Raw genomic sequence first — 27,622 nt, forward strand, 5'->3', positions numbered from 1 at the left:
GCCTTCCACATGGGACTTTCCCCCTGGGGGGAGTGCCCTAAGTGTGGGGGAGATGGAGCCACACTGGGACACATGCTCTGGACTTGTGGGGGCTTGGTTCGTTTTTGGACAAACTTGACTCAATACATTTCAAAAATCTGGAAGACAGACTGGAAATATGACTCTGCCCTACTACTGGGGCGTCCAAAACTTATACATCCTGTCCCGACGGGGTTTGTAGCTTTCGTCCAGAAATCTATCATAGTAGCTAAACAAGTGATACTAGCAGAATGGATGTCCCGACAAGATCCCACTTACTCCCAGTGGCGGACACGTATGATAACATTGTTGAGAATTGAAAGATTGGGAGTAGCAGACTTCAAATCCAAAGCTGGACAACAATTTCAGAACGTCTGGAGCCCTTTCCTCAATACAATGACCCCGGTTGCCAGGAGCAGACTTGTTAATTATTAAGGGTACCTTAGTGTTTGCATAAGTAGGGCGGGAGGGATAAAGGGAGGGAGGGGGATATAAGATAAGATGGGGGGATAGGGAGGGGAAGGGTAAGGAAAGGGAGGGTGTCGGTAGGGGGGGATATTGATAAAAACAAGTCTGTGATAATTGCGTTATTGTAATGTCATATATTTTTCTGCAATAAAAACGATTAAACATAAAATGTAAAATCAACTGTTTTGTATTTAAATTAAATACAGGTGTGCAAGGTGAGCGGTGGAGTGAATGTGTGAGGTTTTAATAGTAGACAGCAGTGCTAGTGAGGTTAGCGGGCATTGCAAAATAATAAAATGTTTTTGTGATAAAGAAAAAAGAAAAAATACTGGAGTCTTTGTGTAGTTGATATTAAAAGTGACTCTGGAATTAAAAGAGTTATCCCCTGATTAGTAATTTTGGTATTAAATCTTAGTTGCCAAATATCGGTCCATTCCTCCAGCTTCGCTAGGTCCTTCCTCATGTTATTCACATCCTCCAGGGTGTCCACCCTGTTGCAGAGTTTGGCATCATCCGCAAAGAGACAAACCTTACCAGACAGCCCTTCCGCAACATCACTCACAAAGATGTTAAAAAGAGCCGGCCCAATGACCGATCCCTGCGGTACTCCACTGACATCATCCTTTTCTTCAGAGCAAGCTCCATTTACCACTACCCTCTGTCTCCTACCTTTCAACCAATTTTTAACCCAATTAGTTACTCTAGGTCCCATACTGAGTCACCTATGCGGAACCATGTCAAAGGCTTTGCTGAAATCCAAGTATACCATATCAAGCTCCCCTTTCACGTCCAACTGTTTGGTCACCTAGTCGAAGAAGTCAGTCGGATTTGTCTGACATGACCTACCACTAGTGAAGCCATGTATGCTGCCTCAGGTCCTGCATTCTACTCAGTTTGAGAAATCTCACAATCCTCCACTTTAGTAGCATTTCCATTAGCTTACTCACCACCAAGGTCACACTGACAGGTCTGTAATTCCCAACCTTCTCCCTACTTCCACTCTTGTGCAAAGGATCCACATTCGCCCTTCTCCAGTCCTCTGGGACCACTCCAGTTTCTAAAGACACATTGATGAGGTCAGTCTGCGGAGCCGCCAGAACCTCTCCAAGTTCCTTGAGCACCCTCAGGTGTATCCCATCTGGCCCCATCGCTCTATTTTTAGTTTGGCTAGCTCCTCATGAACACTGTCCTCCATAAACGGGTCTTGGTCTACCATCTATTCCTCTTTAGCCTTTGTTTTCTGCAGCCCTACCCCTGGCCTTTCATCCATGAACACAGAGCTAAAATAATTGTTAAGCTGTTCAGCTTTATCCTTATCCTCTTCCACATATTTCTCTTCCTCAGCTTTGAGCCTCACAATGCTATTATGGCACTTCCTCTTGTCACTTACATATCTGAAAAAGGTCTTATCCCCCAATTTTACTGTTTTAGCTATCTTTTCTTCCATTTGCCGCTTCACTTTCCTGATAGATTTTCCGGCTTCTCTTCGCTTATTCCTGTCTTCATCTTTCTGAGTTGTCTTATAACGTGTAAAGGTTAACCTCCATTCTCTTATATTTTCAGCTGCTACATTCAAGTACCAGAGCAGCCTTCTTTTCCTCTTCCTTTTCTGTAATTTTCTAACATAATGGTTAGTTGCCTTTAATATAGCTCCTTTCAGTCTTGACCATTGCTATTCTACATCCTTCAGCTGTTCCTTGAGAAATTCCCCCATCTCGGCAAAGTTAGTTCCTTTGAAATCCAGGACCTTCAATCTCGAATGAGCCCTCTCTCCTGTTTTTATATTGAACCACACCATTCGATGATCGCTAGATGCCAAATGGTCTCCCAGCTTAACGTCAGAAACGTTCTCTCCATTCACAAGCACCAGGTCCAGAATAGCTCCATCCCGCATCGGTTCCGTTACCCACTGCTGAAACAATTCTTTCTTTAGGGAATCCAAGATGAGCCCACAGCAGGGACAACCCAATCAACATCCGGCATATTGAAATCACCTAACAATAGTACTTCCCCTTTCCTAGCTATCTTGTGGATGTCTTAAATTAAGTCCCTGTCCATTTCCTCTGACTGTGAGGGTGACCTGTATATTACTCCAATATAGATACATTTTCTTTTCTCTCTTTCCAATTTAACCCACAGAGCTTCTTCCATACCCTATGTGTCCTGTAGTTCTGTCACTTTTATATCTTTCTTGGCATATAATACCACTCCTCCGCCCTTTTTTTCTACTCTGTCCTTCCTGAATAGATTATAGCCAGGTATAGCAACATCCCAGTCATGGTTCTCTGTGAACCACATGTCCATGACCACCACTAATCCAAGTCTGCTTCCATCATTGTAACCTCTAGATCTAGAAGTTTGTTTCCCATACTACGGGCATTGGTATACAAGGCTATCCAGATGTTACTCTTTTTTTCTCTCTTCTATAGGGGCATATGATGTCCTACCTTCCTTGGGGTTAATTATGGCTTTGTGGCCTTTTGCCCCCATCAATTTTAGTTTAAAGCCCTCTTTAGTACTTTAACTAACCAGTCTGTTGCTGAAGACACTCCATCCCTTCCTTGACAGATGGACACTATCACTGCTCAGTAGCTCTTGGAAAATCATCCCATGGTTTAAGAAACCAAAGCACTCTCGTTGGCACCAACCACGCAGTCATGCATTTATCTCCAAGATGCGAGCTTCTGTCATTCGTCCTTTACCTTTGAGAGGGAGGATAGATGAGAACACCGCCTGCGCACCTAGATATTTAGCAGTATCATTTGTGCCAACATGGATGAGTAGCATGGGAGAGCGGTCAGTAGATTCGATGAGTCTAGGCAATCTTTCCACAACATCTCGAATCTTGGCACCAGGCAGATAGCATACCTCCCTGGACAACATGTCCGGTCTGCAGCTGGGCGTTTCGGTACCCCGCAGCAAAATAACAAAAAATGGAAGTGAAGGGCCACGGCGGCAACCTTCAAACATGCGCTGCGCTGTCGGCTTTGCCGGTCCTCTGACCCCGCTGATGTAAACTTCTCGTTCTGGCAGGGTTGGAGGACTGGCAGAGCCAACAGTGCAGCGCTTGTTTGAAGGCCGCCGCCGCCATGGCCCCATGCTTCCATTTTTTGTTGTTTTGCCATGGCCGCTGCTGCTCATCGGGAAAAGGAGCAGCAGCGACAGCGGTGGCAGCGGCCTCAGCATGGTGCTGATAGGAAGTATTTCAGCAGGAGACTTTCCCGCTTTGGCGGGAGTGCAGGAGATGACCCGCCAAAGCGGGAGTCTCCTGCTGAATGCGGGAGACTTGGCAGGTCTGGATTAAGACATATAGCAAATTACTACTCTACCTATGAAAAATTATTCCGTTATTATACTTCCTCTGTGTACGTCTGTATGCTGCACAAGCTGGCATGTTTCAAAATATAAGTGTGATTAATTAAAAATGCTACCAACAATAAAGAACGCCAAGGTCATAGGCGTAGTTTGACTGTTTCATTTGGGGGGGCAAAGGATGGGGCGGAGCATATTAGCATATTCATTTGCATATATACATATGCAAATGAATATGCTAATATGGAGGAAGGAAGGAAGGGAAAAAAAGCTGGCTTTTTTTGGGAATAACCATAATGAATATGTATGAGATATCAAGCCAGCTCTTTCTCCCTTCCTTCCTTCTTTCCTTCTTCCACTCCAGTAGTATTTCCCCACCCCTTTTCCCATACCATGCCAGTGTTGACCTTAGAAATGCATAAGCTCTATATGTAGATCCTTCAAGAGGTAGTGTGTCATGATTTACGCTCTACACCCTTTCTGATGTTTTGGTGCCACCTCAGTAAAGCCAACACACAATCTCTCCACTGCAACACACTATACACAAACTTGTGCAAAAACACACTCATAACCTTACTAAACCATAACAGCACTAATTCCAAGGACAGGACGAGCTGCAACCTTATGCGTGAAAAGGCAGAACTGTAATTACACCAGGCTCTAAAACACCAATACACTACCTCGTGAAAAACACATGACACAACAGACATGACACAAGGAACTAGAAAGCAAAAAATATGAAGGCAAAATACTGAACTGGAAAGTTAACTCGATGTCAGACTCAGCATGCAGCAATACCAGAAAAATTGAAACTTACATGCAAACTTTCACAGAAAGCTGACATATTCCAATTAATAAATTCTGAATAAAATACTTTTTTCTACCTTTGTTGTCTGATCATTTAGTTTTTCTATTCGCTTTGGTCCCAGTGTCTTCTGTTTTATGCAGTGTCTTCTTTCCATCTGATATTCCATTTAATAGATTCAAAATAAAATACTTTTTTGTACCTTTGTTGTCTGGACATTTTACTGTTCAATCATGCTGGTTCCAGTTTCCTCTTTTCCTGTCTTTCTGCTAATTCTCCTTCAACTGCTTGCTGTCCATTTGTCTTTTCTCTTCTCTCCTGTCTTATTCCATTCCTTCACTACACCTACCTTTGACACATTATTTCTTTTTTAGCTCTTTCCTCTCTGTTTTGTTTCTTTACTGCCTCTCTGATCACTTAAATTTCACCCTCGTCCTCATCCTTTTTAGTTTTCAGCTATCAAATTCCATTTCTTTCTCTCACCCACTAGCTGCCCCATTCCTCTTCTCAGTCCTTCCTCCAACCTTTCATTTCCTTTCATCTTTAATCAACTGTCCCTTACCACATTTCTGCCCCCCCCCCCACCACTATCATCCTCTCATTTGTTTCCTTCCCACCTCCCCTTTGGCCTCTCCCAAATAGTTCCACCATTTGCAGCATCTTCCTCCCTCCAACCTTCTAGCCCAGCACGCCTGCTCCCTTTCTCCCATTGTAGCCTAATATCTCCCTGTCCCTTCCACACACACACCCACACCCCAGCATCTTCCAGCCCCCACTTCCCTGTGGTCCAGCATTTCTTCCTCTCTCTCTTCCCTCCCTCCAATTGTCCAGCATTTCTCCCTCACTCCCTTTTGTCCCTGGATCCACAATCTCCCTCTTTTTCTCTTTCCCCGCTAGTGTATATCTATCCCTCCCTCTCATCCATCCCCATGTACAACCTCTCTTCCCTCCTTCTTCTCTCTCACTGCCCATATCACTCTCAGTATCTCCCTTCCTTGCACCCTGGGCCCAACATCTCTCTCTTTCGTTCTCTTCCTTCCCCTTTTAGCATCTCTCCCATCCCCATACAGCATCTCTCTCTGTCTCCCTCCCTCCCACTTCCATGTTCCAACATTTCCCCTTTTCTCTTGCTGTCCCTCCCTCCTCCTCCACATCCAGTATTATTTCTCCCTCTCTCTCCCCCATGCATCTCCCCCCACCAACATTCCCCACCTCTCTCGCTCACCTCTACCTAGCATTACCCCATCATCTCAACAGTGCTCTTGTGACTGTCTCTCCCTGCCACCAGCCAGCATGCTGCCTCGCTCTTCCTCGCCGGCGCTGCCTCAGTCCATGACTCCCTGCAGCATTTTTGTCCGTCGCCGTCAGCGCTGCCATTCATTCTCACAGGCAGCCTCGTTCCCGCTCCCCTTTGCCGCGTCCACTCCTCCGACCGGCTCTCTCTGATGCACTTCCTGTTAAACAGGAAGTGCATCAGAGAGAGCCGGAGGACGCGGCAAAGGGGAGCGGGAACGAGGCTGCCTGTGAGAATGAATGGCAGCGCTGATGGCGACGGACAAAAATGCTGCAGGGAGTCAGAGACCGAGGCAGCGCCGGCGGGGAAGACACAATTAAGCCCCGCCAGTTCGCCGGTGCGACTCGTTTGGGGGGGCAATGCCCCCCCTCGCCCCCCCTCGCCCCCCCCAATCTACACCCATGGCCAAGGTGGATGCAGCAGCTCATAGGTTTGCTTGCTTTGTTTTGAGTGAATGGGGATGACGGCTGCGCAGAGAAGGGAAAACTTAGATTGACATCACTTCATACAGACAGGAGACAAGGTGACATCAAAGCGTTATTTCTCTTTTCATCGTTATCGTTCAAGACAACACTTTGGTAATATAAACATAGAAACATGACGGCAGATAAAGGCCATATGACCCATCCAGTCTGCCCATCCTCTGTAACCCCTAATTCTTCCTGTTCCTAAGCGATCCCACATGCTTATCCCATGCCTTTTAAAATTCTGGAACAGTCCTCGACTCCACCACCTCCACCGGGAGGCCATTCCACACCTCCACCACCCTTTCTGTGAAATAATACTTCCTTAGGTTACTCCTAAGCCTATTCCCTCTTAACTTTGTCGTATGCCCCCTCATTCCAGAGCTCTCCTTCATTTGGAAAAGGCTCTCTTCCTGTACATAAATGACCTTGAGATATTTAAAAGTTTCTATCATGTTTCCTCTCTCCCAGCGTATACATGTTGAGGTTCATAAGCCTGGCCCTATAATTTTTGCATTCAAGACTGCTTACTAATTTCATTGCTGCCCTCTGGACCAACTGTAACGGTCCAGAGGGTGACCGGTGTACAAATTCTCCTGTAATAAAGATTAATAGATTTGAGTCTGGAATAGTATATACTGTTATCAGCTACTCTGGTGTCAGTGCTGGGAGTGACCAGTAGATGACAGCAGTCAGAAGTGGCTGTCCCCCACCCTCCCTCCTTCTTCCCTCTCCTATGCTTCTCTTTTCTCTGATCTGTTTCAACTTCCCAGACTTAGACTTTGCCCTGCCCTCTTGTTTGCCCATGTCCCTTTTTCTCTGTCTGAAGGCTGAAACCATTAGGAGAGAAGCTGGGCTGCACTGAGCCAGCAAAGAGGGAGCCAGGGCAGGAGAATGGCTGCAGGGCTTTGTGCTCAGCAGGTAGGAGACTGGCAGGAGGTGGGCAGCAGGGGATGCAGTGCCAGGCAATGTCAGGCAACCTCTGATACACACATGGTGCATGGAGCAAGCAGACGAAAAAGAAAGTTCTTCTTCCTGGTTCCCCTCCCTTCACAGGGCTGCTGCTCCTGAGTCAGGGCTGGAAATGGTGCTGTGGAGAAGGGCAGGAGAATGGCTGCAGGGCTTTGTGCTGAGCAGGTAGGAGACTGGCAGGAGGTGGGCAGCAGGGGATGCAGTGCCAAGCAATGTCATGCAACCTCTGATACACACATGGTGCATGGAGCAAGCAGACGAAAAAGAAAGTTCTTCTTCCTGGTTCCCCTCCCTTCACAGGGCTGCTGCTCCTGAGTCAGGGCTGGAAATGGTGCTGTGGAGAAGGGCAGGAGAATGGCTGCAGGGCTTTGTGCTCAGCAGGTAGGAGACTGGCAGGAGGTGGGCAGCAGGGGATTCAGTGTTAGGCAATGCCAGGCAGCCTCTGATACACACATGGTGCATGGAGCAAGCAGACGAAAAAGAAAGTTCTTCTTCCTGGTTCCCCTCCCTTCACAGGGCTGCTGCTCCTGAGCCAGCAAAGAGGGAGCCAGGCCAGGAGAATGGCTGCAGGGCTTTGTGCTCAGCAGGTAGGAGACTGGCAGGAGGTGGGCAGCAGGGGATGCAGTGCCAGGCAATGCCAGGCAGCCACTGATACACAAGCAGAAGACGAAATGAGCCTGGCACTGCTCAATCCATTTCTTGCTCTATGACACTCTCAGTTTTTGCTCCATGTGATCTCTTTACAGTCATATTCCTTCCCTCCCTCTGTTCTTTCCCCAGACTTCGGACCTCATAAAAGAAGCTGGTTCTGTCCGCTGTTTATTTTTCTCGGGCCACTTAGAGCGCGTGACCAGATGGCTAACATCTCGGATAGGGGCTGAGCTTCTCCTGACACTCCGAGCTGGCATAGGGTTTACAGTGGGAAGAGCACCCTTATTTGGTGCACTGGCCGCTGAGCATTGGGGAGGATTAGGGAATGACCTCAGGAGTCAGGAAACATTTGCATGCTCATTGTGCTGAGAACCGGCTAGTTCGTTGGTTCATGTATTCGTGGGCTCTGAGCATTCTGCGCTTGCAAATGCAGGCACTATTTCGGTGCTAATGGCCTCCAGTGGCCACATTTGCTTCTGAGCATCAGGGTCCAGGTTACCCAACTCCAGAAGGTTTTGAACTTGCATACTATTGAAATCAATGCTATAGTTTTCATGTTGCACCAAGACGGGGCTGCCTGAAATCTAGGACTGGCCTAAAATCTCCCTCTTGGGATTGGATAAATAGGCAGCTCTGCCCTCTGCCCAAATGTAGGCAAATAGTTCATCCTGCAAACTGCTTGGGGGGGGGGGGGGGGGGGGGGGGGGAAGGGAGGAAGTAAATACCTGCCAAAAGTCAAAAGAAAACCTTTGCTGGCTTCGGAATTTAATATACCGTATTCTCCCTAATAATTGCCCACCCTCAATAATCATCCACCTCCCCCCTGTTTCAGGACCCAAACTCCCCCGAAAATTTGGTTTTAAAACCAAATTATGATTTCCCCAATAATCCTCTTCCACCCCACCCAAGACAACCAGATCTCTCTTCTTACTTGAGGTTCTGCTGCTGGTCTAATGAAGAGCCTTTAAGATCTTCACATGTTCAGATGCTCAAGGCCCCTCACCCAGCACCATAACCTCAAGACAAGGCAAGAAGAGAAATCTTGGGGATGGGGGGAGGAGGAGGAGGAGGCGGAGGGTGGTGGAGAGAAATGCCAGTTACAGCAGGAAGCAGGGTGGAGGACAGAAATGGGGTTATTGTGGGGGACGGGGTGGAGGAGCGAAATGATGCCTCTATTAATAGCCACCCTAGACTTCAGAAAACCCAGTGTTTCTAATAATAGCCTGGGGATTTTTAGAGACAGTACGGTATCTTTCCTAAGAGCAGCGGTGCTTCTCATTCAGATCAGCCTCTTAAAGGTACAGGGGATCAAGGGCTGGCTCAGATTCTAATGCTTGTGACCCTCAGTCCTCTTAAAGCTTTGAGGGACTGACAGGCACATTATGAGGATAATTCCATAATATCTGTTGTTCTATAAAGGAATACAGGCACCTACTGTACTTTACTTTATCGAATGCTAGCCTAACAGGGTAGGCATGAGAACCTGTGACAGCCTTAGAGCTGGTATGTGGGTGCCTAAGTTCATAATTAGATTTGCAAACCTTGAAGTATACAGAGGAATCAGAGTATTGGGCCACATAAGGGGAAACAAATCTGGAAATTTCTGGGAAAGTGGGGTCCTGGAATCCTATTTTAAATGATATAATATTAGGAGAATAAAGTCAGCTGAACTCTAATACATTCTGAGCTCCTCCACCTGTCACTGACTGTTTTTTCTGGTTTGTGTTTCAGTTGCCAGTGACGTTTGAGGATATCGCTGTCTATTTCTCCCAGGAGCAGTGGGAGTATTTGGATGAAGGTCAGAAGGAGCTTTGCAGGGAGGTGATGAAGGAGAATTTTGAGACCCTGATCTCACTAGGTAAGGACTGCATTTTTGGCAGACACAGAAGCTGATTTCATTAATTTGAGCCATTTTCCTGTACCTTTTTTAGTCCAGAAATCTCCAAGTATGATCACAGCCTGTCTCAGCTCTATTCTCTATCTGAGGATGGCAGTGTTATCTTTAAATCAGGGACAAATCCACTTCCAGTTCTCGAGCAGGGCTGAAAGCCAGGTGGAAGGGAGCACAAATAATCAGGATTTTGTAGCAACAGTATACATGGAAACAGCCTTTAAATGTAATCAGAAGTATGGTGCTTCTGATCAGCTCATGCCACTGGCACTAGTGCTGTGCATTTGATTTAAAACTAATGACAAATGTGACAAATGAGGGCATTTTCAATTTGTGTTTCTGTAAATGAACAGAATGACCGTGGGGGGTGGGCTGAAATGAGGCCATTCGGTTTCAGTAGCAGCATTATCTATGGGATTAGACATGGTGGAGCCACTTTGGGAGGGGGAAAATTAAGAAGCTATCTTCAATCATATTGAAACTTTTTGATTAAACAGCCAAACAAACCTATCCCTTTCTTAGTTATGGCAAATCCCATGGCTGATGTCGGTAGCAATTCAGCAGGAAACAGAATGAATGAGCAATTCAGCGATATTCTATCTCTGAGAATGTGAGAGAAGTTGATAGAAAATTTAAAAAAGCAAAGTTAGTTATTTGTAATAATGATTCTCCACAGACAGCACCATAAATCAGTCATACAATGTAGACATCGTGTAATGAGCCAGGAGCCCCTACCTGTAGCTTTCTCACTTCCTGCTTAAGAGAGTCCTAAGGTAGCCTTGGCAAATTAATCCAACAGAGGATCATGGATGGTTGGTTCATTTTAACATAAGAACATAAGAGTAGCCATACTGGGTCAGACCAAGGGTCCATCTAGCCCAGTATTCTGTTTTCCAAACAGTGTCCAAGCCAGGTCACAAGTGCCTGGCAAAAACCCAAATCGTGGCAACACTCCGTACTACAAATCCCAGAGCAAGCAGTTGCTTCCCATGTCTGTCTCAATAGCAGACTATGGATTTTTCCTCCATGAGTTTGTCCAAACCTTTTTTTAAACCCAAATGTGCTAACCACTATCACCACCTCCTCTTACAAAGAGTTCCAGAGTTTAACTATTCGTTGAGTGAAAAAATATTTCCTCCTGTTTGTTTTAAAAGTATTTCTATGTAACTTCTTCGAGTGTCCCCTGGTCTTTGTACTTTTGGAACGAGTAAAAAATCGATTTACTTCTACTCGTTCTACACCACTCAGGATTTTGTAGACCTCAATCATATCTCCCCTCATCCGCCTCTTTTTCAAGCTGAAGAGCCCTAACCTCTTTAGCCTTTCCTCATACGAGAGGAATTCCATCCCCTTTATCATTTTAGTCATTCTTCTTGGAACCTTTTCTAATTCTGCTATATCTTTTTTGAGATACGGCGACCAGAACTGAACGCAAATACTCAAGGTACGGACGCATTATACAAAGGCATTATTGTATTTTCGACTAGTAAAAAAGCCCCGTTTCTGATGCAAATGAAACGGGGGCTAGCAATGTTTTCTTCTGTGTGCATGTGGGAGTGTGTGTGCCCTGCCCTCTGGCCTCTCTCCCCTCCCCACTCTGAGTCCTTCACTGTTACAGAGCCAGCGATTTGATTTCCTGCTCTGCTGTTTTCCTTCACTGACTGTTTGTGTTACAGAGAGGGCAGGGCAGACACTCATGGGGAAGCCAGATATCTCTCCCCCTTCACACTTCCGGCTGGAGGCTTCATAGAACGTTGGTGTTGCCTTTTATATAGAGAGATCTTATTCACCATCCCTTTCCTAATAATTCCTAGCATCCTGTTTGCTTTTTTTTGGCTGCCGCCGCTGCACATTGAACAGAAGATTTCAGCATATTATCTACAACGACACCCAGATCTTTTTCTTGAGCTCTGACCCCCAAGGTGGACCCTAGCATCAGGTAACTGTGATTCGGATTATTCTTTCCAATGTGCATCACCTTGCATTTGTCCACATTCAATTTCATCTGCCTTTTGGACACCCGGCCTTCCAATTTCCTAAGGTCTTCCTGCAATATTTCACAGTCTGCACGTGTTTTACCAACCTTGAATAGTTTTGTTACAGGTTAATAAGTTGCTTTCTCCATGGACAATCAGAATGCGTCACCAATATAAAGGTGACTCCAAAGCTGAAGGGTATAAAGGGGTGATTTGTGTAGACCTTGGAGTGAATATGGGCCCCCTTTAATAGCCTGATGTGGAGCTGTGGTAGGATGCGAGATACTGTTTGACCGAGAAAAACAGATCCCAAGGCTGCTTTGTGCTGCAACATTGTTTCCATAAAGTGCTCATAAATGTATGTTCAATAACTCACAATCCTTCAATAAAAATGTCCAAACCTTTATCTGGTTTCCATCCTCCGAAGCAGGCAATGAAACTCACCATGGAGTTGGGTGATGGAACTGCAGAGTTAATGCTCCATCATAGAGATTTCACAATAATTTCAGATAAGTGCTTGTTTAGAAGGATTGTGAGTTATTGAACATATATTTGATTTATGGACATTTTTGCACTATGAACTTGAAAATTAGATCTATGCTTGGCCTTATTTAAATGAGCAACATATTTAGACTGAAGACTCATGTTTTATTATTTGTTACATTTGTACCCCACATTTTCCCACCAATTTGCAGGCTCAATGTGACTTACATATTACCGTGAGGCGTTAGCCACCTCCGGTGATGAAACAAATACAGAGTGATGTTATTGTCAATGACATAAATGTGTTACAGACACATTAGGGGAATCGTAGAGAAGAGGAGTTATATAGTGTTCATTACAAGTTTTGGTTTCTTTGTGTTGCTTGGTTCAGGCATTTAAGTTGGGTCAGTAGGGTATGCCTTTTCGAACAGGTTGGTCTTTAGTGATTTCCGGAAGTTGAGGTGGTCGTATGTTGTTTTAACGGCTTTTGGTAGTGCACTCCAGAGGGGGAAAGGGAAATGGGACCTGATATACCGTCTTTCTGAGATTTTTGTTTTGCAACTACATTCAAAGTGGTTTACATATATTCAGGTACTTATTTAGTACCAGCGGCAATGGAGGGTTAAGTGACTTGCCCAAAGTAACGAGGAGCTGCAGTGAGAATCAAACTCAGTTCCCTAGGATCAAAGTCCACTGCACTAACCACTAGGTTACTCCTCCGCTCCTGAAGCTGGATCCATAAATTGATTTGTACTTGAGTCCTTTGCAGCTAGGGTGGTGAAGATTTAAGTATGTTCGTGATGTTCTGGTTGAGTTTCTGGTTGGCAGGGCTATGAGGTCGCCTACCCTCATTTCATAATATTTTGCAATTTTGAGCATTGATAAACACACAGGCATGTTTGTTTGGTTGATCCTTTGGTTTTACTTGTGTGCGGGAGTATTTATAATTTTGGTATGTAGTGTAAACTTAAACACGTTATCATAATTATTAACATAAACTTCAGGAAAAGCATAACGAATACACACTAGAGTCCTTCGTGGCAGGAGCCACGAAGTTGTCTGAACCAGTTGTAAGAGGGGTGAGTATTGTCTGAAGGACTGTACAGCCAAATTAAGTCTTGGCCTGCAGCAGGTGACCAAGCAGTAGTGCTTGGTGAAGATGTGGACTGAGGACCAAGTGGTTACCCGGCAGATGTCCTCCAGGGGAGATGTTTGGAGGTTGGTCAGTGTGGTGGCCATGGCTCTGAGCTGGTGCAACTAACTTTGTCAACTAGGAAAAGGCCTGCTTTTCCATAACAGAGGGTGATGTAATCTGAAATTCAGAGAGAAAGAATGTGCGTGGGGTCTGGGATGCTTAGCCTTTTGGGATCGCATGAGAAAGGGATCAGTCGGGCTGCTGATCACCAGGTTTGTAACCTTTTCCAGTTGAAGGAGTACATCGTAGGTATCTGGCTGCTTTGTTTGTAAGCTCCAGAGCATTTTGGAAGGGGGCCAGCGTTAGCCTTTCAATATCTATGCCGAGAGGGCCAGAGCCTTCAGATTGAGTTGGGGTGTGGCCCCTGCATCCTGAGTGCTAAAATTGGGACCATGATCTGGCAGTCAACCGAGTGGTGAGAGGATAGGTGCTGCAGGAAGGGGAATGAAATTTGAGACAAAGGTATGGTGGGAGAGAAGTTTCTAGTAGTCGGGTGACATAAGCATGTGTGATTGGTTAGTGGGATGTGCTAAGATTTATTTATTTATTTATTGTATTTGTACCCCACATTTTCCCACCTTTTTGCAGGCTCAATGTGGCTTACAGAGTATAGATATGATAACGTCGTTACATGATTTAAAAAACAGTTGATCACAACCAGCGGTGAAAGAAGATTTAGATGGAAGGTGTTAGGTAAGGTCGTGTGAGAGGTGTTTTTTGGTGTACTTGGGTAGTTTAGGGAATGATTTGTTTCATTGAGGGTGACTTTTGTAGGCTTTGTTGAAGAGATGTGTTTTCAGAGCTTTGCGAAAGCTGGTTAGATTGGTCATGGTTTTCAGGGCCATGGGTAGTGCGTTCCAAGACTGTGTGCTTTTGTACGCAAAGGTAGTAGCATAAGCCTGTTTGTATTTCATTCCTTTACAGCTGGGAAAGTTCAGATTGAGGAATTTGCGGGCTGATCTTTTGGCATTTCTGGGCGGTAAGTCCACTAGGTTTAACATATAGAGTGGGGCATCTGCGTGAATGATTTTGTATACAGTCGTGCTGTATACAGGCCCACCCATAAGTGGCACAACTCTGATGTGGCTGGCGAGCCTCAAGCCTTGTCAGCAGAAGACTCCCAGCATCTCTCCCTCCCCTCCTCCAAAGGCATTTTGGCATCTGTCAACTCAACCTCCCCAACCTCTCTGTACCTTTTCAATTTTTCAATGTTTCGCAAACAGCGACTCATACCCGCAGCTCGTGCCAGTTCAGAGCCTTCCCTTTGATGTAACTTCCTGTTTCCACAATAGTGGTACCAGGTCAGAGGGAATGCTCTGGACTGGTGAGAGCAGCAGGTATGAGTCACTGATTGCTGACAGTGAAGCACTGAAGGTTTGAAAAAGTATGAAGGGAAGGAGGGGAGGGTGGAATTGAGAAATTATTGGTCGCCTGGGGGGGGGGGGGAGTGGAGGGAGAGATGCCGGATGGGATTTTTATGCCCACCCACTTTAGGCTCTGGCCCACCCAAAATTGGGTGTCTGGCTACGCCCCTGCTTCTGACCTTCTTCCGCAACTGCAGGCCCCATCTCCTAACCCCCACTCTATGAAAGAAAGAGTATGTCTGGGGCTGTTTAGATTCTGGCATTCTTCAAACACGCTGCTGATCCGTCTCCTCTGAAGGCATACTTCAGAAGTTCGTGTCAGTGGGGGTAGGACTGTCAGGTCTTGGAAATGCACTGAAGTCTGACCGACCCTGTGGGGGAACACTGAACAGAGGGAGAGAGGGTACAAGATAGGGAAGATGCTAGATGGAGGAGAGTGAGGGGGAGAGATGTTAGACATGGGGGAGTGAGAAGTTTCTGGAAGGTTGGGAAAGGAAAGAAAGATGGGGAAAGGGGGCTGGGATGAGGGAAAGATGAAAAGCGGTAGGTAGATGCAGTAAAAAGAGGGAGATTGAAGAGTGAATTTTAAGGAGAGGAGTGAAATTATAGAGAATATATAAGGAGAAAATTAGTGGAAGCAAGCTGAGAGGCAAATCAGCGTCCAAGATGGATGTGGGAGAGAAGGTGAGGAAGACAGGAGGGGACAAAAGAAATGCCAGATGTAGTAGAGACCCTGGAAAAAGAATTAAGAGAAGATAGAGGAAAGCAGGAACCAGAGACTGAGACCAACGTGATTAGAAAAATGAAATGGCCAGAAAACAAAGGTGTTATACTGCATGCAGAATGTGGCTTCTTGGAGGTTCTTTTTAATTTTTTTGTGTGTGTATAAAAAAACAAACTTTATTTATTAACTGGTTTAAATAGTGTAAAACTTTTCTCCATAGTTAAACTTAAAACTTTCAGCTAGAAGCTTAAACTTAACTGCTACAGCCTAGTACATTCACAGACAGCCTATACAAAACGCAGCAGGGCCTAGTTCAGTCTGTCCCACCCACTCTTCATAGCTTCCACTGACCCTTGACACATCTCTTAATTTATAGTCTTAATCTGTGGTCAGTTATTCAAATGAAGAGAACAAGAGGGAGGTTTGGGCAGATTGTAAGCTCCTTTGAGCAGGGACTGTCCTTCTTTGTTAAATTGTACAGCGCTGCGTAACCCTAGTAGCGCTTTAGAAGTGTTAAGTAGTAGTAGTAGTAATGTGTGGACTTGTTGATGACAGTGGTCACGAAGAAGACCACCATTCCAGTGGAAGGAGGTATTTCTTTAGGGGAAAGGGAAATGGGACTTGATATACCGCCTTTCTGATTTTTTTGCAACTACATTCAAAGCGGTTTATATATATTCAGGTAATTTATTTTGTACCAGGGGCAATGGAGGGTTTAGTGACTTGCCCAGAGTCACAAGGAGCTGCAGTGAGAATCGAACTCAGTTCAGCAGGATCAAAATCCACTGCACTAACCACTAGGCTACTCCTCCACTACAGATCAGGAAAATTGAGCATGCTCTAAAGCAGTCTTTTGAGGTGGCCTTCCTGGCTCTCCAGACGACCATCTGCAGCTCCTTTGTAGCATGAGCATGCTTGAAATGGCACCAGCAATCGGTGCAGGAAAAGCTCCATTCTGTCCAGTTGGAGGCAAGGCTGGCTTACGAGGGGCATAATCGAAGGGGATGCCCAAGTTTTGCTGAGGACGTCCACGCAAAACATCCTGGTGGAGGGGCGGGGAAACCCGTAATATCGAAACAAGATGGACGTCCATCTTTCGTTTCGATAATACAGTCGGGGATGTCCAAATCATGAAATTTAGGTCGTTCTTAGAGATGGTTGTCTCTAGACTTGGTCGTTTCTGATTTATGGCAATAATGGAAACTAAGGACGCCCATCTCAGAAACGACCAAACGCAAGCCCTTTGGTCGTGGGAGGAGCCAGCATTTGTAGTGCACTGGTCCTCCTGACATGCCAGGACACCAACCGGGCAACCTAGGGCACATAGCTCCCTTACCTTGTGTGCTGAGCCCCCCAACCGCCCCAAAAAAACCCACTACCCACCACTGTACACCACTACCATAGCCCTTATGGGTGAAGGGGGGCACCTACATGTGGGTTTTGTGGGGTGGTTGAAGGGCTCAACACTTAGCACCACAAGTGTAACAGGTGGGGGTGGGGGGGGGGGGGGGGGCCTGGGTCTGCCTGCCTGAAGTACACTGCACCCACTAAAACTGCTCCAGGGACCTGCATACTGCTGTCAGGGAGCTGGGTATGACATTTGAGGCTGGCACAAAATATTTTTACAGAGTTTTTTTGAGGGTGGAAGGGGGTTAGTGACCACTGGGGGAGTAAGGGGAAGTGATCCCGGATTCTCTCCGGTGGTCATCTGGTCAGTTCGGGCACCTTTTTGTGGCACGGTCGTAAGAAAAACAGGACCAGGTAAAGGCGTCCAAGTGCTCGTCAGGGACGCCCTTTTATTTCCATTATGGGTCGAGGACGTCCAAGTGTTAAGCACGCCAAAGTCCCGCCTTCGCTACGCCTCCGATACGCCTCTGTGAACTTTGGTTCTCCCCGCAATGGAAAGCAGTTGGGGACACCCAAAATCGGCTTTCGATTATGCCGATTTGGGCGACCCTGTGAGAAGGACGCCTATCTTCTGATTTGTGTCGAAAGATGGGCGTCCTTCTCTTTCGAAAATAAGCCTGTTAGTGGACAGGATCTACGATATACTCCGGGCCTTGGCTTGGGGTATGTCCTTGGCAGTTATGGCTCGGAGGCAACTGTGGTTGCGAATTGGGCTGCAAATGCTGCCAAGTATCAGCTGGTGGAACTCCCTTTCAGGGACAAATGCCTCTTTGGGGAGGATCTGAGTAACCTGGTCAAGGAGGTGGGAGAGTTCCGAGGACAAAGTGAGAATTTCTGCTCATGTGACTCTGAGGTCCCCTGGTCTAGATTTTGGGAACACAGGCGCTACAGACCAGGTTGCCAACAGTGTGGGCAGTGGTTGTGGTTTCAGGCTATGCCGTCTTCCTTTCGTTTGGACAGGATGTCTGCTCACCAGTTATGGAGGACCGTGGGGGCATCCAGTACTACCCAATGAGACGAGGCAGGCCCATGCCTCCCCACTTCCGGTGGGGGGATCATCTTCAAGGCTTTGTGGAGGAGTGTGTCTCCATTATATCAGACCAGTGGGTCTTGGATATTCTCAGGGAAGGCTACAAACTAGATATTTTCCGCCCAATCGCACTGCTGTTCTTGGAGTCTCTCTGTCAAAGGGGTGACAAAGCATTGGCAGTTCAGGCAACCGTGAAGTCCTTGCTCACCCTGGATGCAGTGGTTCTGGTCCCTTGCAAGAAGTGGAGACAGAAAAGGTACTTGATTTACTTTGTAGTTCCCAAAAAGGTGGGTACCTTTCATCCAAAGTTAGACCTCAAGAGTCTGAATAAGTGCCTGAGAGTTTTGTACTTTCGCATGGAGATCTTGCGATCTGTGATAGTTTCGGTGTAACTGGGGGAATTTTTGGTGGCGCTGAACCTCAAGGAGGCATACTTTCAAATCCCCATTTGACTTCTTCACCAATGGTTTCTGAGGTTTGCAGTGTTGGGCTGCCACTTTTAGTTCAAGGCAATTCCCTTTGGTTTTGTCACACCTCTGTGGACATTTTCCAAGGTTATGGTGGTGGTCGTGGCCTACCTGCGACATCAGGGGATATGAGTTCATCCGTTCCTCGACAATTTACTCATTTGGGCCTTGTCCTTTGCCGACTACTACTACTACTTATCATTTCTAAAGCGCTACTAGACGTATGCAGCGCTGTACATTTGAACATGAAGAGACAGTCCCTGCTCCACAGAGCTTACAATCTAATTAGGACAGACAAACAGGACAAACAAGAGATAAGGGAATATTAAATTGAGGATGATAAAGTAAGGGTTCTGAACAAGTGAATAAGGGTTAGGAGTTAAAAGCAGCATCAAAAAGGTGGGCTTTTAGCTTAGATTTGAAGACAGCCAGAGATGAAGCTTTTTTTTGTTTTGTTACATTTGTACCCCGTGGTTTCCCACTCATGGCAGGCTCAATGCGGCGGGCAATGGAGGGTTAAGTGACTTGCCCAGAGTCACAAGGAGCTGCCTGTGCCGGGAATCGAACTCAGTTCCTCAGGACCAAAGTCCACCACCCTAACCACTAGGCCACTCCTCCACCAAGTCTGTAACAGCTACAGTGGTCCATCTTTAGTCGTTGGGCTGGGTGATCAATTTTGAGAGGAGCAGATTGGTTCTCTCTCAATTGTTGGAGAATCTGGGGGTGCTCTTCAACATGAGGCAGGTCAAGATCTTCCTTGTCAGGTGCAGATGGGAGAGGTGCAGGTTCTTCTGCATTAGAGCAGGCCTCAGACTTGGGACTATGCCCAGGTGTTGGGGTCTATGACAGTGGCGATGGAAGTGGTGCCGTGGGCAAAGGGTCACATGTGCCCACTTCATCAATCGCTGCTCAGCCGTTGGTTTCCAGTCTCCAAGGACTACACTGTTTGGCTCCCATGGATGGTGGCATCCAACTGAAGCATGCAGTGGTGGTTGTCAGAGAGGAACCTAGCCAAAGGCGTCCCCTTTCCAGTTCTTTGTTGGGAGATAGTGACGACAGAGGCCAGCCTGTATGCATGGGGAGTGCAATACCTCGGTCATCTGGCTCAGGGAACGTGATCTCAGTTGGAGGCATCTTGGTCCATCAGTGGAGAATAAGGATGAGAACCTTGCAGGCAAACAGAAGAAGAGCAACTTGTGGATGATATCAGCCTGGCAGTATTATGCTGGGCTATCTCCTATGATATGGGATTATTTCACCAAGGCTGAGGAAAGGAACCCTCTCACCATCACAGCAGTGCCCTGGCTATCCCAGAGATCACCAGCCATCAAGAGACTCACCATCTACAGAGTCTCAGCAAGAGAAACCTGACTACTCGTGGAACCAACGCTCTTGCATTGGGTACCCTCCTCACCACCGAACCAGGACCACTGGAAATTCAAGATCTCCATCTTCAAATCGTCTCATCTCATGAGAACCTTTGGAGGAATATCCGTTTATGTCAATTTGAAGACCCCTGAAGAAGGCCTTTTTGGCCGAAACACGCACCGTGTAGGGTCCCAATAAACTTTTTTGGTACTCTTACCATCTGTGGTTTCAGTCTGGTCCTTCTGGATTTCTTCCGCTTGTTTTGTTATTTATTTATTTATGGCATTTTTACCCCACATTAGCCCGAGAGTGACTGAGGTTCAATGCAGTTTACATAACAAACAATTAAATGAATGATAATATTAAAAATTATATAAACATTATAAAGTACAATAAATAATGCTATAACATTGGCTTTGTAAACCAAATATAACATATGTGAATTAACCTGGATGCAACTGTTCTTAAGGGTAATATGGATAGAAAAGAAGATTCTCTATCTCGCCACACTGTCCTCATTTGGGTTCCAGGGCTCTGTCCTCTCCTGGTTCTCCTCTTATCTCTCCCACCGTACCTTCAGAGTACATTCTCATGGTTCTTCCTCCACCCCCATCCCGCTCTCTGTTGGAGTTCCTCAAGGATCTGTCCTTGGACCCCTTCTTTTTTCAATCTACACCTCTTCCCTGGGCTCCCTAATCTCCTCTCATGGTTTCCAATACCATCTTTATGCTGACGACACCCAGCTTTATCTCTCCACACCAGACATCACTGCAGAAACCGAGACCAAAGTATCGGCCTGCTTATCCGACATTGCTGCCTGGATGTCCAACCGCCACTTGAAACTGAACATGGCCAAGACCGAGCTTATTGTCTTCCCTCCCAAACCCACTTCTCCTCTCCCTCCACTCTCTATCTCATCCGCCCGCAACCTTGGAGTCATCTTCGACTCCTCCCTCTCCTTCTCTGCGCATATCCAGCAGATTGCCAAGACCTGTCGCTTCTTCCTCTATAACATTAGCAAAATCCGCCCTTTCCTCTCTGAGCACAGCACCCAAACTCATTACCTCTCGCCTTGACTACTGCAACCTACTCCTCATTGGCCTCCCACTTTGCTATCTATCCCCCCTTCAGTCCATTCAGAACTCTGCTGCACGTCTTATCTTCCGCCTGGACCGATATACTAAAATCACTCCTCTCCTCAAGTCACTTCACTGGCTTCCGATCAGGTACCGCATACAGTTCAAGCTTCTCCTATTAACCTACAAATGCACTCGATCTGCAGCCCCTCCTTACCTCTTTACCCTCATCTCCCCTTACATCCCTACCCGTAACCTCCGCTCTCAAGACAAATCCCTCCTTTCAGTACCCTTCACCACCACCGCCAACTCCAGGCTCCGCTCCTTCTGCCTCGCCTCACCCCATGCCTGGAATAAACTCCCTGAGCCCATACGCCAAGCCCCCTCCCTGCCCATCTTCAAAGCCTTGCTCAAAGCCCACCTCTTCAATGTCACCTTCAGCACCTAACCACCATACCTCTATTCAGGAAATCTAGGCTGCCCCCACTTGACACTTGACATTTCGCCCATTAGATCGTAAGCTCTTTTGAGCAGGGACTGTCCTTTTTGTTAAACTGTACAGCGCTGCATAACCCTAGTAGCGCTCTAGAAATGTTAAGTGGTAGTAGTAAGATTAAATCATAATTTTGTAAATAAAGAAGTAAAGATGAATAAATATGGCTTCAATTAGGGCTAGATAGGATTAGGGAGGAAAGAAGAAGTGAAATTAATTGTATGAATGGGTAATGTTCAAATAGAATTCTTGAATTATTTGAATATAGAACCAGTACTGAGTTGGTGAAATACCACTTTCTCAGTGATTTTGGAAAGAAAAGGCAGTGGTGAAACAAGATGATAGTTACTAACTACTGAGGGGTCAGGAGATTGTTTCTTCAAGATAGGTTTCACTACAGCTGTCTTCCAAATGGAAAAAACCTGGACAAAAGAGAAGCAAGCAGTATTTATTTATTTATTTATCGCATTTATACCCCACCTTTCCCCACAGGATGCAGGCTCAAAGTGGCTTACAATAGACTGAAAAGACGAACGCCAATCCAGTGGTAAAACAAATACAATATTTAAATAGAGAAGTCATCAGAGTGAAGAAAAAGAAAAAAAAAATAGAAATAAGGAGTCCAAAATGGTCCACTCAAATGCTGTTAAAGAACTTGAGATAGTAAACCATGGATAGGAATTTCAGTCCATGATGAAGGAATGGGATCCAGAATAGAAATTGTCTTTCTCATAGAGGCTATTGACAGCTGTGTGAGAGAAGGATTTTCAAAGAATGACCAAGTCCCTGAACCAACAAAGCCCAAGGCTAAGTCAAAAGCCTGATCTGGAACTTGGACTGCTGAAGGAGCAGAGGATGGAAATAAAAAGCCCCACATAAGTGTTTTATCAATCAGTGACTACAATAAAAAACAGGCTGTGAAGCACACATTGAATTCCAAAAGAACACATCACTAAACAAGAAATAGAACAAAACGTGGGATAAACACAAAGGAATTCTGTTTAGAAGGAATGGATCCACGGAATCTTAGCGGAGATTGGGTGGCAACGCCAGTAATTGGGAAGCAAAACCAGTGCTGGGCAGATTTCTACAGTCCACGCCCTGATTGTGACTGGATAGGGATGGGCTGGAGTGTAAATTTTAAGGGGCTTCGACGTTAGCTTCAGAACTTTTAGTAAAAAGGAACAGTGCTGGGCAGACTTTTACGGTCTGTGCCCAGAGAAAGGCAGGGAGAAATCAAACTCCGGTATACATATAAAGTAACACATACCATGTAAAATGAGTTTCTCTTGTTGGGCAGACTGGATGGACTGTACAGGTCTTTATCTGCCGTCACTTACTATGTTACTATGTTATAAAAACAATCATGTATTTTTTCAGATACTTTTAACATATACAAAAACGATAGGGGAAAAGCCTCAGAACCCCAACCTGAGCACAGTGATTGCTACAGGATTAGACAGGGCAAATAACCTCACTGGCTAAAAAAAACCCTTAGAAAATTATTACATCAATTTTTTATTAGTTTTTAGTATTCATTTGTGTATGGTTTTTTTTTTCCATAAAATATTGAAACGTATCTGAGTCATAGTTAAAAAAAAAACCCACACTGCACCCCACCAATGGTGGCCAGCGTTTCGCTTACTGCTTCTTCAGGGTGTTGTGGAACAATGTACTTTTAAATGCAGCAGAATCCTTTCATGCTGGGCACTTGTGACCTACCCCGGCCACTGTGACAGGATGCTGGACTCGGCAGAGCTTGTCCTGCCACATCATGGCTTTTCTTATGCCTCTGTGGAAAGACTGAAAGGGGTTTTTTAAATATTAACTTGAATGTAATCATAATTATATTCTATCTGCATCTCTTGCAGTGATTAGCTTGGAAATTTATTTCCAACAGAGAGGGGGGTGGCAGATTTAGAAAGGGGTATTATATTACTGAACTAGTTAAACTGTTCTCCTACACTAATTCTAACTGTTCATTTTTTGTTCTCCTTTAGAAAAAGATTATTCCAGAAACAGTGATACAGAACCACATCACAAGAAGCTCAGTGAGAAGCCTGAAGGGGAAAAAAGTTTATCAGAAAGAGACAAGGAAGAAACTTCTTCCTTTTCTAATTGGGACAAAAAGGTCAAAAATCAAAATAAAGAAAAATATTCACCAAACAGTTCAGTTCTGTGTGAGCCCAGTACCAGTAATATTACACATACAAAGGAAAAGCAGAGAAACCAGACAAGACATCAAACATGTTTATGTGACATTTGTGAGATATTCCTCAGTGATCGTGTAACTCTGAAATCAGGGCAAGAAGCTGACGGTGAAGAGAGACTAACTAAATGTACAGACTTCGGACAAAAGGGAGAACTACAGGGACAACAGATAGCATGCATAAAAGCGACACAGTTTCCATGTTCTGAGTGTGAAAAACCTATCATTAAGAAGAAAGAGTTAATGCAACATCAGAAAAATAATAAAGAGACAAGACAGTGTAGAAATACAGAATATGGGAAAGGCTTTATTAATAAAGTAAATATTACAAAATATCAGAAAAATATCTCTGATGAGAGAATATCTTCATATCATGGTTATCACAACCAGGAAGAAGACTTCATCAGCAATGCAAAATTCCAACTAGGAGAGAGACCAGTTTCAGGTACAGAAGATAAGAAAAGTTTCAGTTACAGAAAATCATTCATAGAACATAAAACATTTCAAACTGGTGTGGAATCAGTCACTTCTACTGAATCTGAAAATCTCTCAAAGTATCAGAAAATTCAGAAAGATGAAAGAATATATCCCTCTTCTACTTTTGAAAACCGCATCTGTAGGAAAGTAAAACGCACTGTACACCATAGAATCCTTTCAGGGGTGAAACGATTTACATGTAGTGAATGTGGTAAATGTTTTAGTCAGAAGGGAGACCTCACAAAACACCAGAAAATTCACACAGGAGTGAAACCATTTTCATGTACTGAGTGTGGTAAAAGATTCCTTCGGAAACCAGAATTCTCAGCACATCAGAGAATCCACACAGGTGAGAAACCATTTTCATGTACTGAATGTGGTAAAAGCTTCAGTCACAAAGGTAATCTTAACAGGCACCAAAAAATTCATTCTGGGTTGAAACTATATCCATGTATGGAGTGTAATAAAAGCTTCATTCACAAAGATGCGCTAAACATGCACCAAAGAATTCATTCTGGAGTAAAACAATTTATATGTAGTAGGTGTAGTAAAAGCTTTAGGCGAAAAGGAGACCTAACAAAGCACCAGAGAATTCACACTGGAGAGAAACCATTTACATGCAGTGAGTGCGGTAAATGTTTCAGTGAGAAGGGTACACTCACTACGCACTGGAGAATCCACACCAGAGAGAAGCTATTTCTATGCACCGAGTGTGGTAAAAAGTTCAGTTTTATGGCATCCCTCAGAAAACACCAGAAAATCCACATAGGAGTGAAAAAAAACCATCAGATAATTCACACAGAAGGGAAGCAATTTACATGTACTGAATGTGGTAAATGCTTCAGTAGTAAGGCATACCTTCTAGTGCACCAAAAAATTCATTCAGGAGTGAAGTCATTTATATGTGCTGAATGTGGGAAAAGCTTTTATTACAAAACAAATTTTATAATGCACCAGAAAATCCATTCTAGAGTGAAACCATTTCTATGTCTAGAGTGTGGTAAAAGCTTTATTCACAAAGGTGCCCTCAACATTCACCAAAGAATCCATTCCGGAGTAAAACCATTTATATGTAGTGGGTGTAATAAAAGCTTTAGGCAAAAAGGAGACCTTATAAAGCACCAGAGAATCCACACTGGAGAGAAACCATTTATGTGTACTGAGTGTGGTAAATGCTTCGGTCAGAAAGGAACGCTTACTATGCATTGGAGAATCCACACTGGAGAGAAACCATTTTCATGTGGTGAGTGTAGTAAAAGCTTCTCCCTGAAGCAAGATCTCAGAAAGCACCAGAGAATCCACACAAAACCATTTACTTGTACTGAATGTGGTAAAAGATTCAGTCTGATAGCATCCCTCATAAATCATCAGAGAATCCACAAAGAAGGGAAACCATTTACATGTTCTGATTGTGGTAAACGCTTTAGTAATAAGGCATACCTTGCAGCGCACCAGAACATTCATTCAGGAGTGAAGTTGTTTACATGTACTGATTGTGGAAAAAGCTTCATTCAGAAATCACACCTCACAAAGCATCAAAGAATTCACACTGGTGAGAAACCATTTCAGTGTTCTGAGTGTGGTAAATGCTTTCGTCAACAGGGAGCGCTTGCCATGCATTGGAGAATCCATACAGGAGTAAAACCATTTACATGTATTGAGTGTGGTAAAAGCTTCTGTCAGAAGGTACTCCTCACCATTCACCAGAAAAGACATACAGGATTTCAAAAGTGAAAGCGTTTACATGCACTGAGTGTGGAAAAAACTTCATGCACAAATCATTTCTCACCATGGACTAGAGAATCCACACTGGAGTGAAACCATTTACCTGTTGTGAGTGTGGTATAAGTTTCCGTCTGAAGGCAAACTTAACAGTGCATCAGAGAATTCACACAGGAGTGAAACTGTTTGTATTGAGTTTGGTAAAAGCTCTTTTGACAATAAAAACCTCAGAAGAGCAACAGTGGTCGGCTGCTCAATGAGCAACTGTTTGTAACTTGGACATGACTGAAACAGGTCTAGATAAAAACATCCCTCTTTTTAGAGATGGACTTTTCTTCCCATTCAGAAATCCCTGCTGGAGGTCCTACTTTTGGGCCCTCCTTAGTCCCACCCCAAACACTCCCACAACATGCCCCCTTTGTATTTGGATGAACTGCAATGTGAAACTTCCAAACTTTGACTTTCCAAAATCAGGATTTGGACATTTTTAGCAGATGGATGTTTTTTAAGTCCACACTGCAAAAAGGGAGTAGAAAAAGTAGATTTATTATACAAAAAACTTTTATCAAATTTTGTACACTAAGGGGTCCTTTCACTAAAGCTTAGCATGTGAGCGTTAAGCTTGTACTAAGCTTTAATAAAAGAGCCCTTAAGTGATTAAAAGTATAAATGTATTAAAGGTTCAATGTAACAAATATAAGAAATATACCCCCTCCCCCCCCCCACCGTTTACCAAGCCTGTAGGCATTAGCGCGCTGCTTAATAAACAGGGGAAATAAAGAACTTATATGCCAATTGGAGCTGTAATTGAAATGTCATTTTGGATAAAGAAGATCACTTTATTGACATCAATTATTAGATAAGACTTTTTTTACAGACCCTTGATCATAACCCTACCAATGATCTGAAAAAGGAAATTGATCAAATGTGTTTATTTGGGTAGAGATACTGGATTCCTCATTCCAAAAGAGTTTGGTCTTTTGAAAGTTGACCATCCTGTTACTCCAGCTATTTGGTTCTATGTAAAATCCACAAATCGTTAACTAGCCCTCCTGGTGGACCCCTTGTGGCCACCATTGATTTGATGCTGGAACCATTATCTATTGTCACCGATGATTTTCTACATCCGTTTCTCTCTCTCATTCCATCACATATTAAGGATTCATCACATATGATTCAGTTTTGGAAGACACATTATTGGTCATGACATTTTAGGCCTTACTTTTGATATAGAGTCTTTATACACATAACATTTCTCAGGATTCTGTCACTGATCTCATTCAGGATGTTCTTAGGAGTAGAGCCTACCTAGTCCTTATACCAAGAGGTTTCATTATTGAGTTGGTTAAAATCACTTTAATAATTTTTTTATAAATTCAGTGAATGAAAAGGTACTGCTATGGGCAACTATCATACACCAGACTTAGCCATTTTTGATATAGTGAACTTTGAGAAGAAATATCTCAGTAACCTTTTTTGCAACTATTTTATTATGGAAATTGATAATATTTTTATGTTATAGGCATGTGGTTCCCATCTTTTAATGCATTTTTTACAATGGTTGTATAGCCAAAATAATACTTTAAAATTCAAATTGAATTATAATGCAGTGTCAGTTCCACTTTTAGATAGGTTTATTATTGTCACTTCACTGGCTTCCGATCAGGTACCGCAGACAGTTCAAGCTTCTACTACTAACCTACAAATGCACTCAATCTGCAGCCCCTCATTACCTCTCTACCCTTATCTCCCTGTA

General features: G+C 44.5%; 1 protein-coding gene across 1 annotated transcript; it reads left to right on the forward strand.

Annotated features, from left to right (window-relative positions):
• Positions 1-7,192: 7,192 nt before the first annotated feature.
• Positions 7,193-26,418, forward strand: LOC115463490 (oocyte zinc finger protein XlCOF6-like). Its single transcript, XM_030194082.1, has 3 exons — positions 7,193-7,282; positions 9,716-9,842; positions 23,459-26,418. Exons 1-3 carry the CDS (start codon positions 7,256-7,258, stop codon positions 25,876-25,878), a joined length of 2,574 nt encoding a protein of 857 aa, XP_030049942.1. The 5' UTR covers positions 7,193-7,255; the 3' UTR covers positions 25,879-26,418.
• Positions 26,419-27,622: the final 1,204 nt, after the last annotated feature.

This window comes from Microcaecilia unicolor, chromosome 1 (assembly GCF_901765095.1).
Source record: "Microcaecilia unicolor chromosome 1, aMicUni1.1, whole genome shotgun sequence".
Classification (NCBI taxonomy): Eukaryota; Metazoa; Chordata; class Amphibia; order Gymnophiona; family Siphonopidae; genus Microcaecilia; species Microcaecilia unicolor.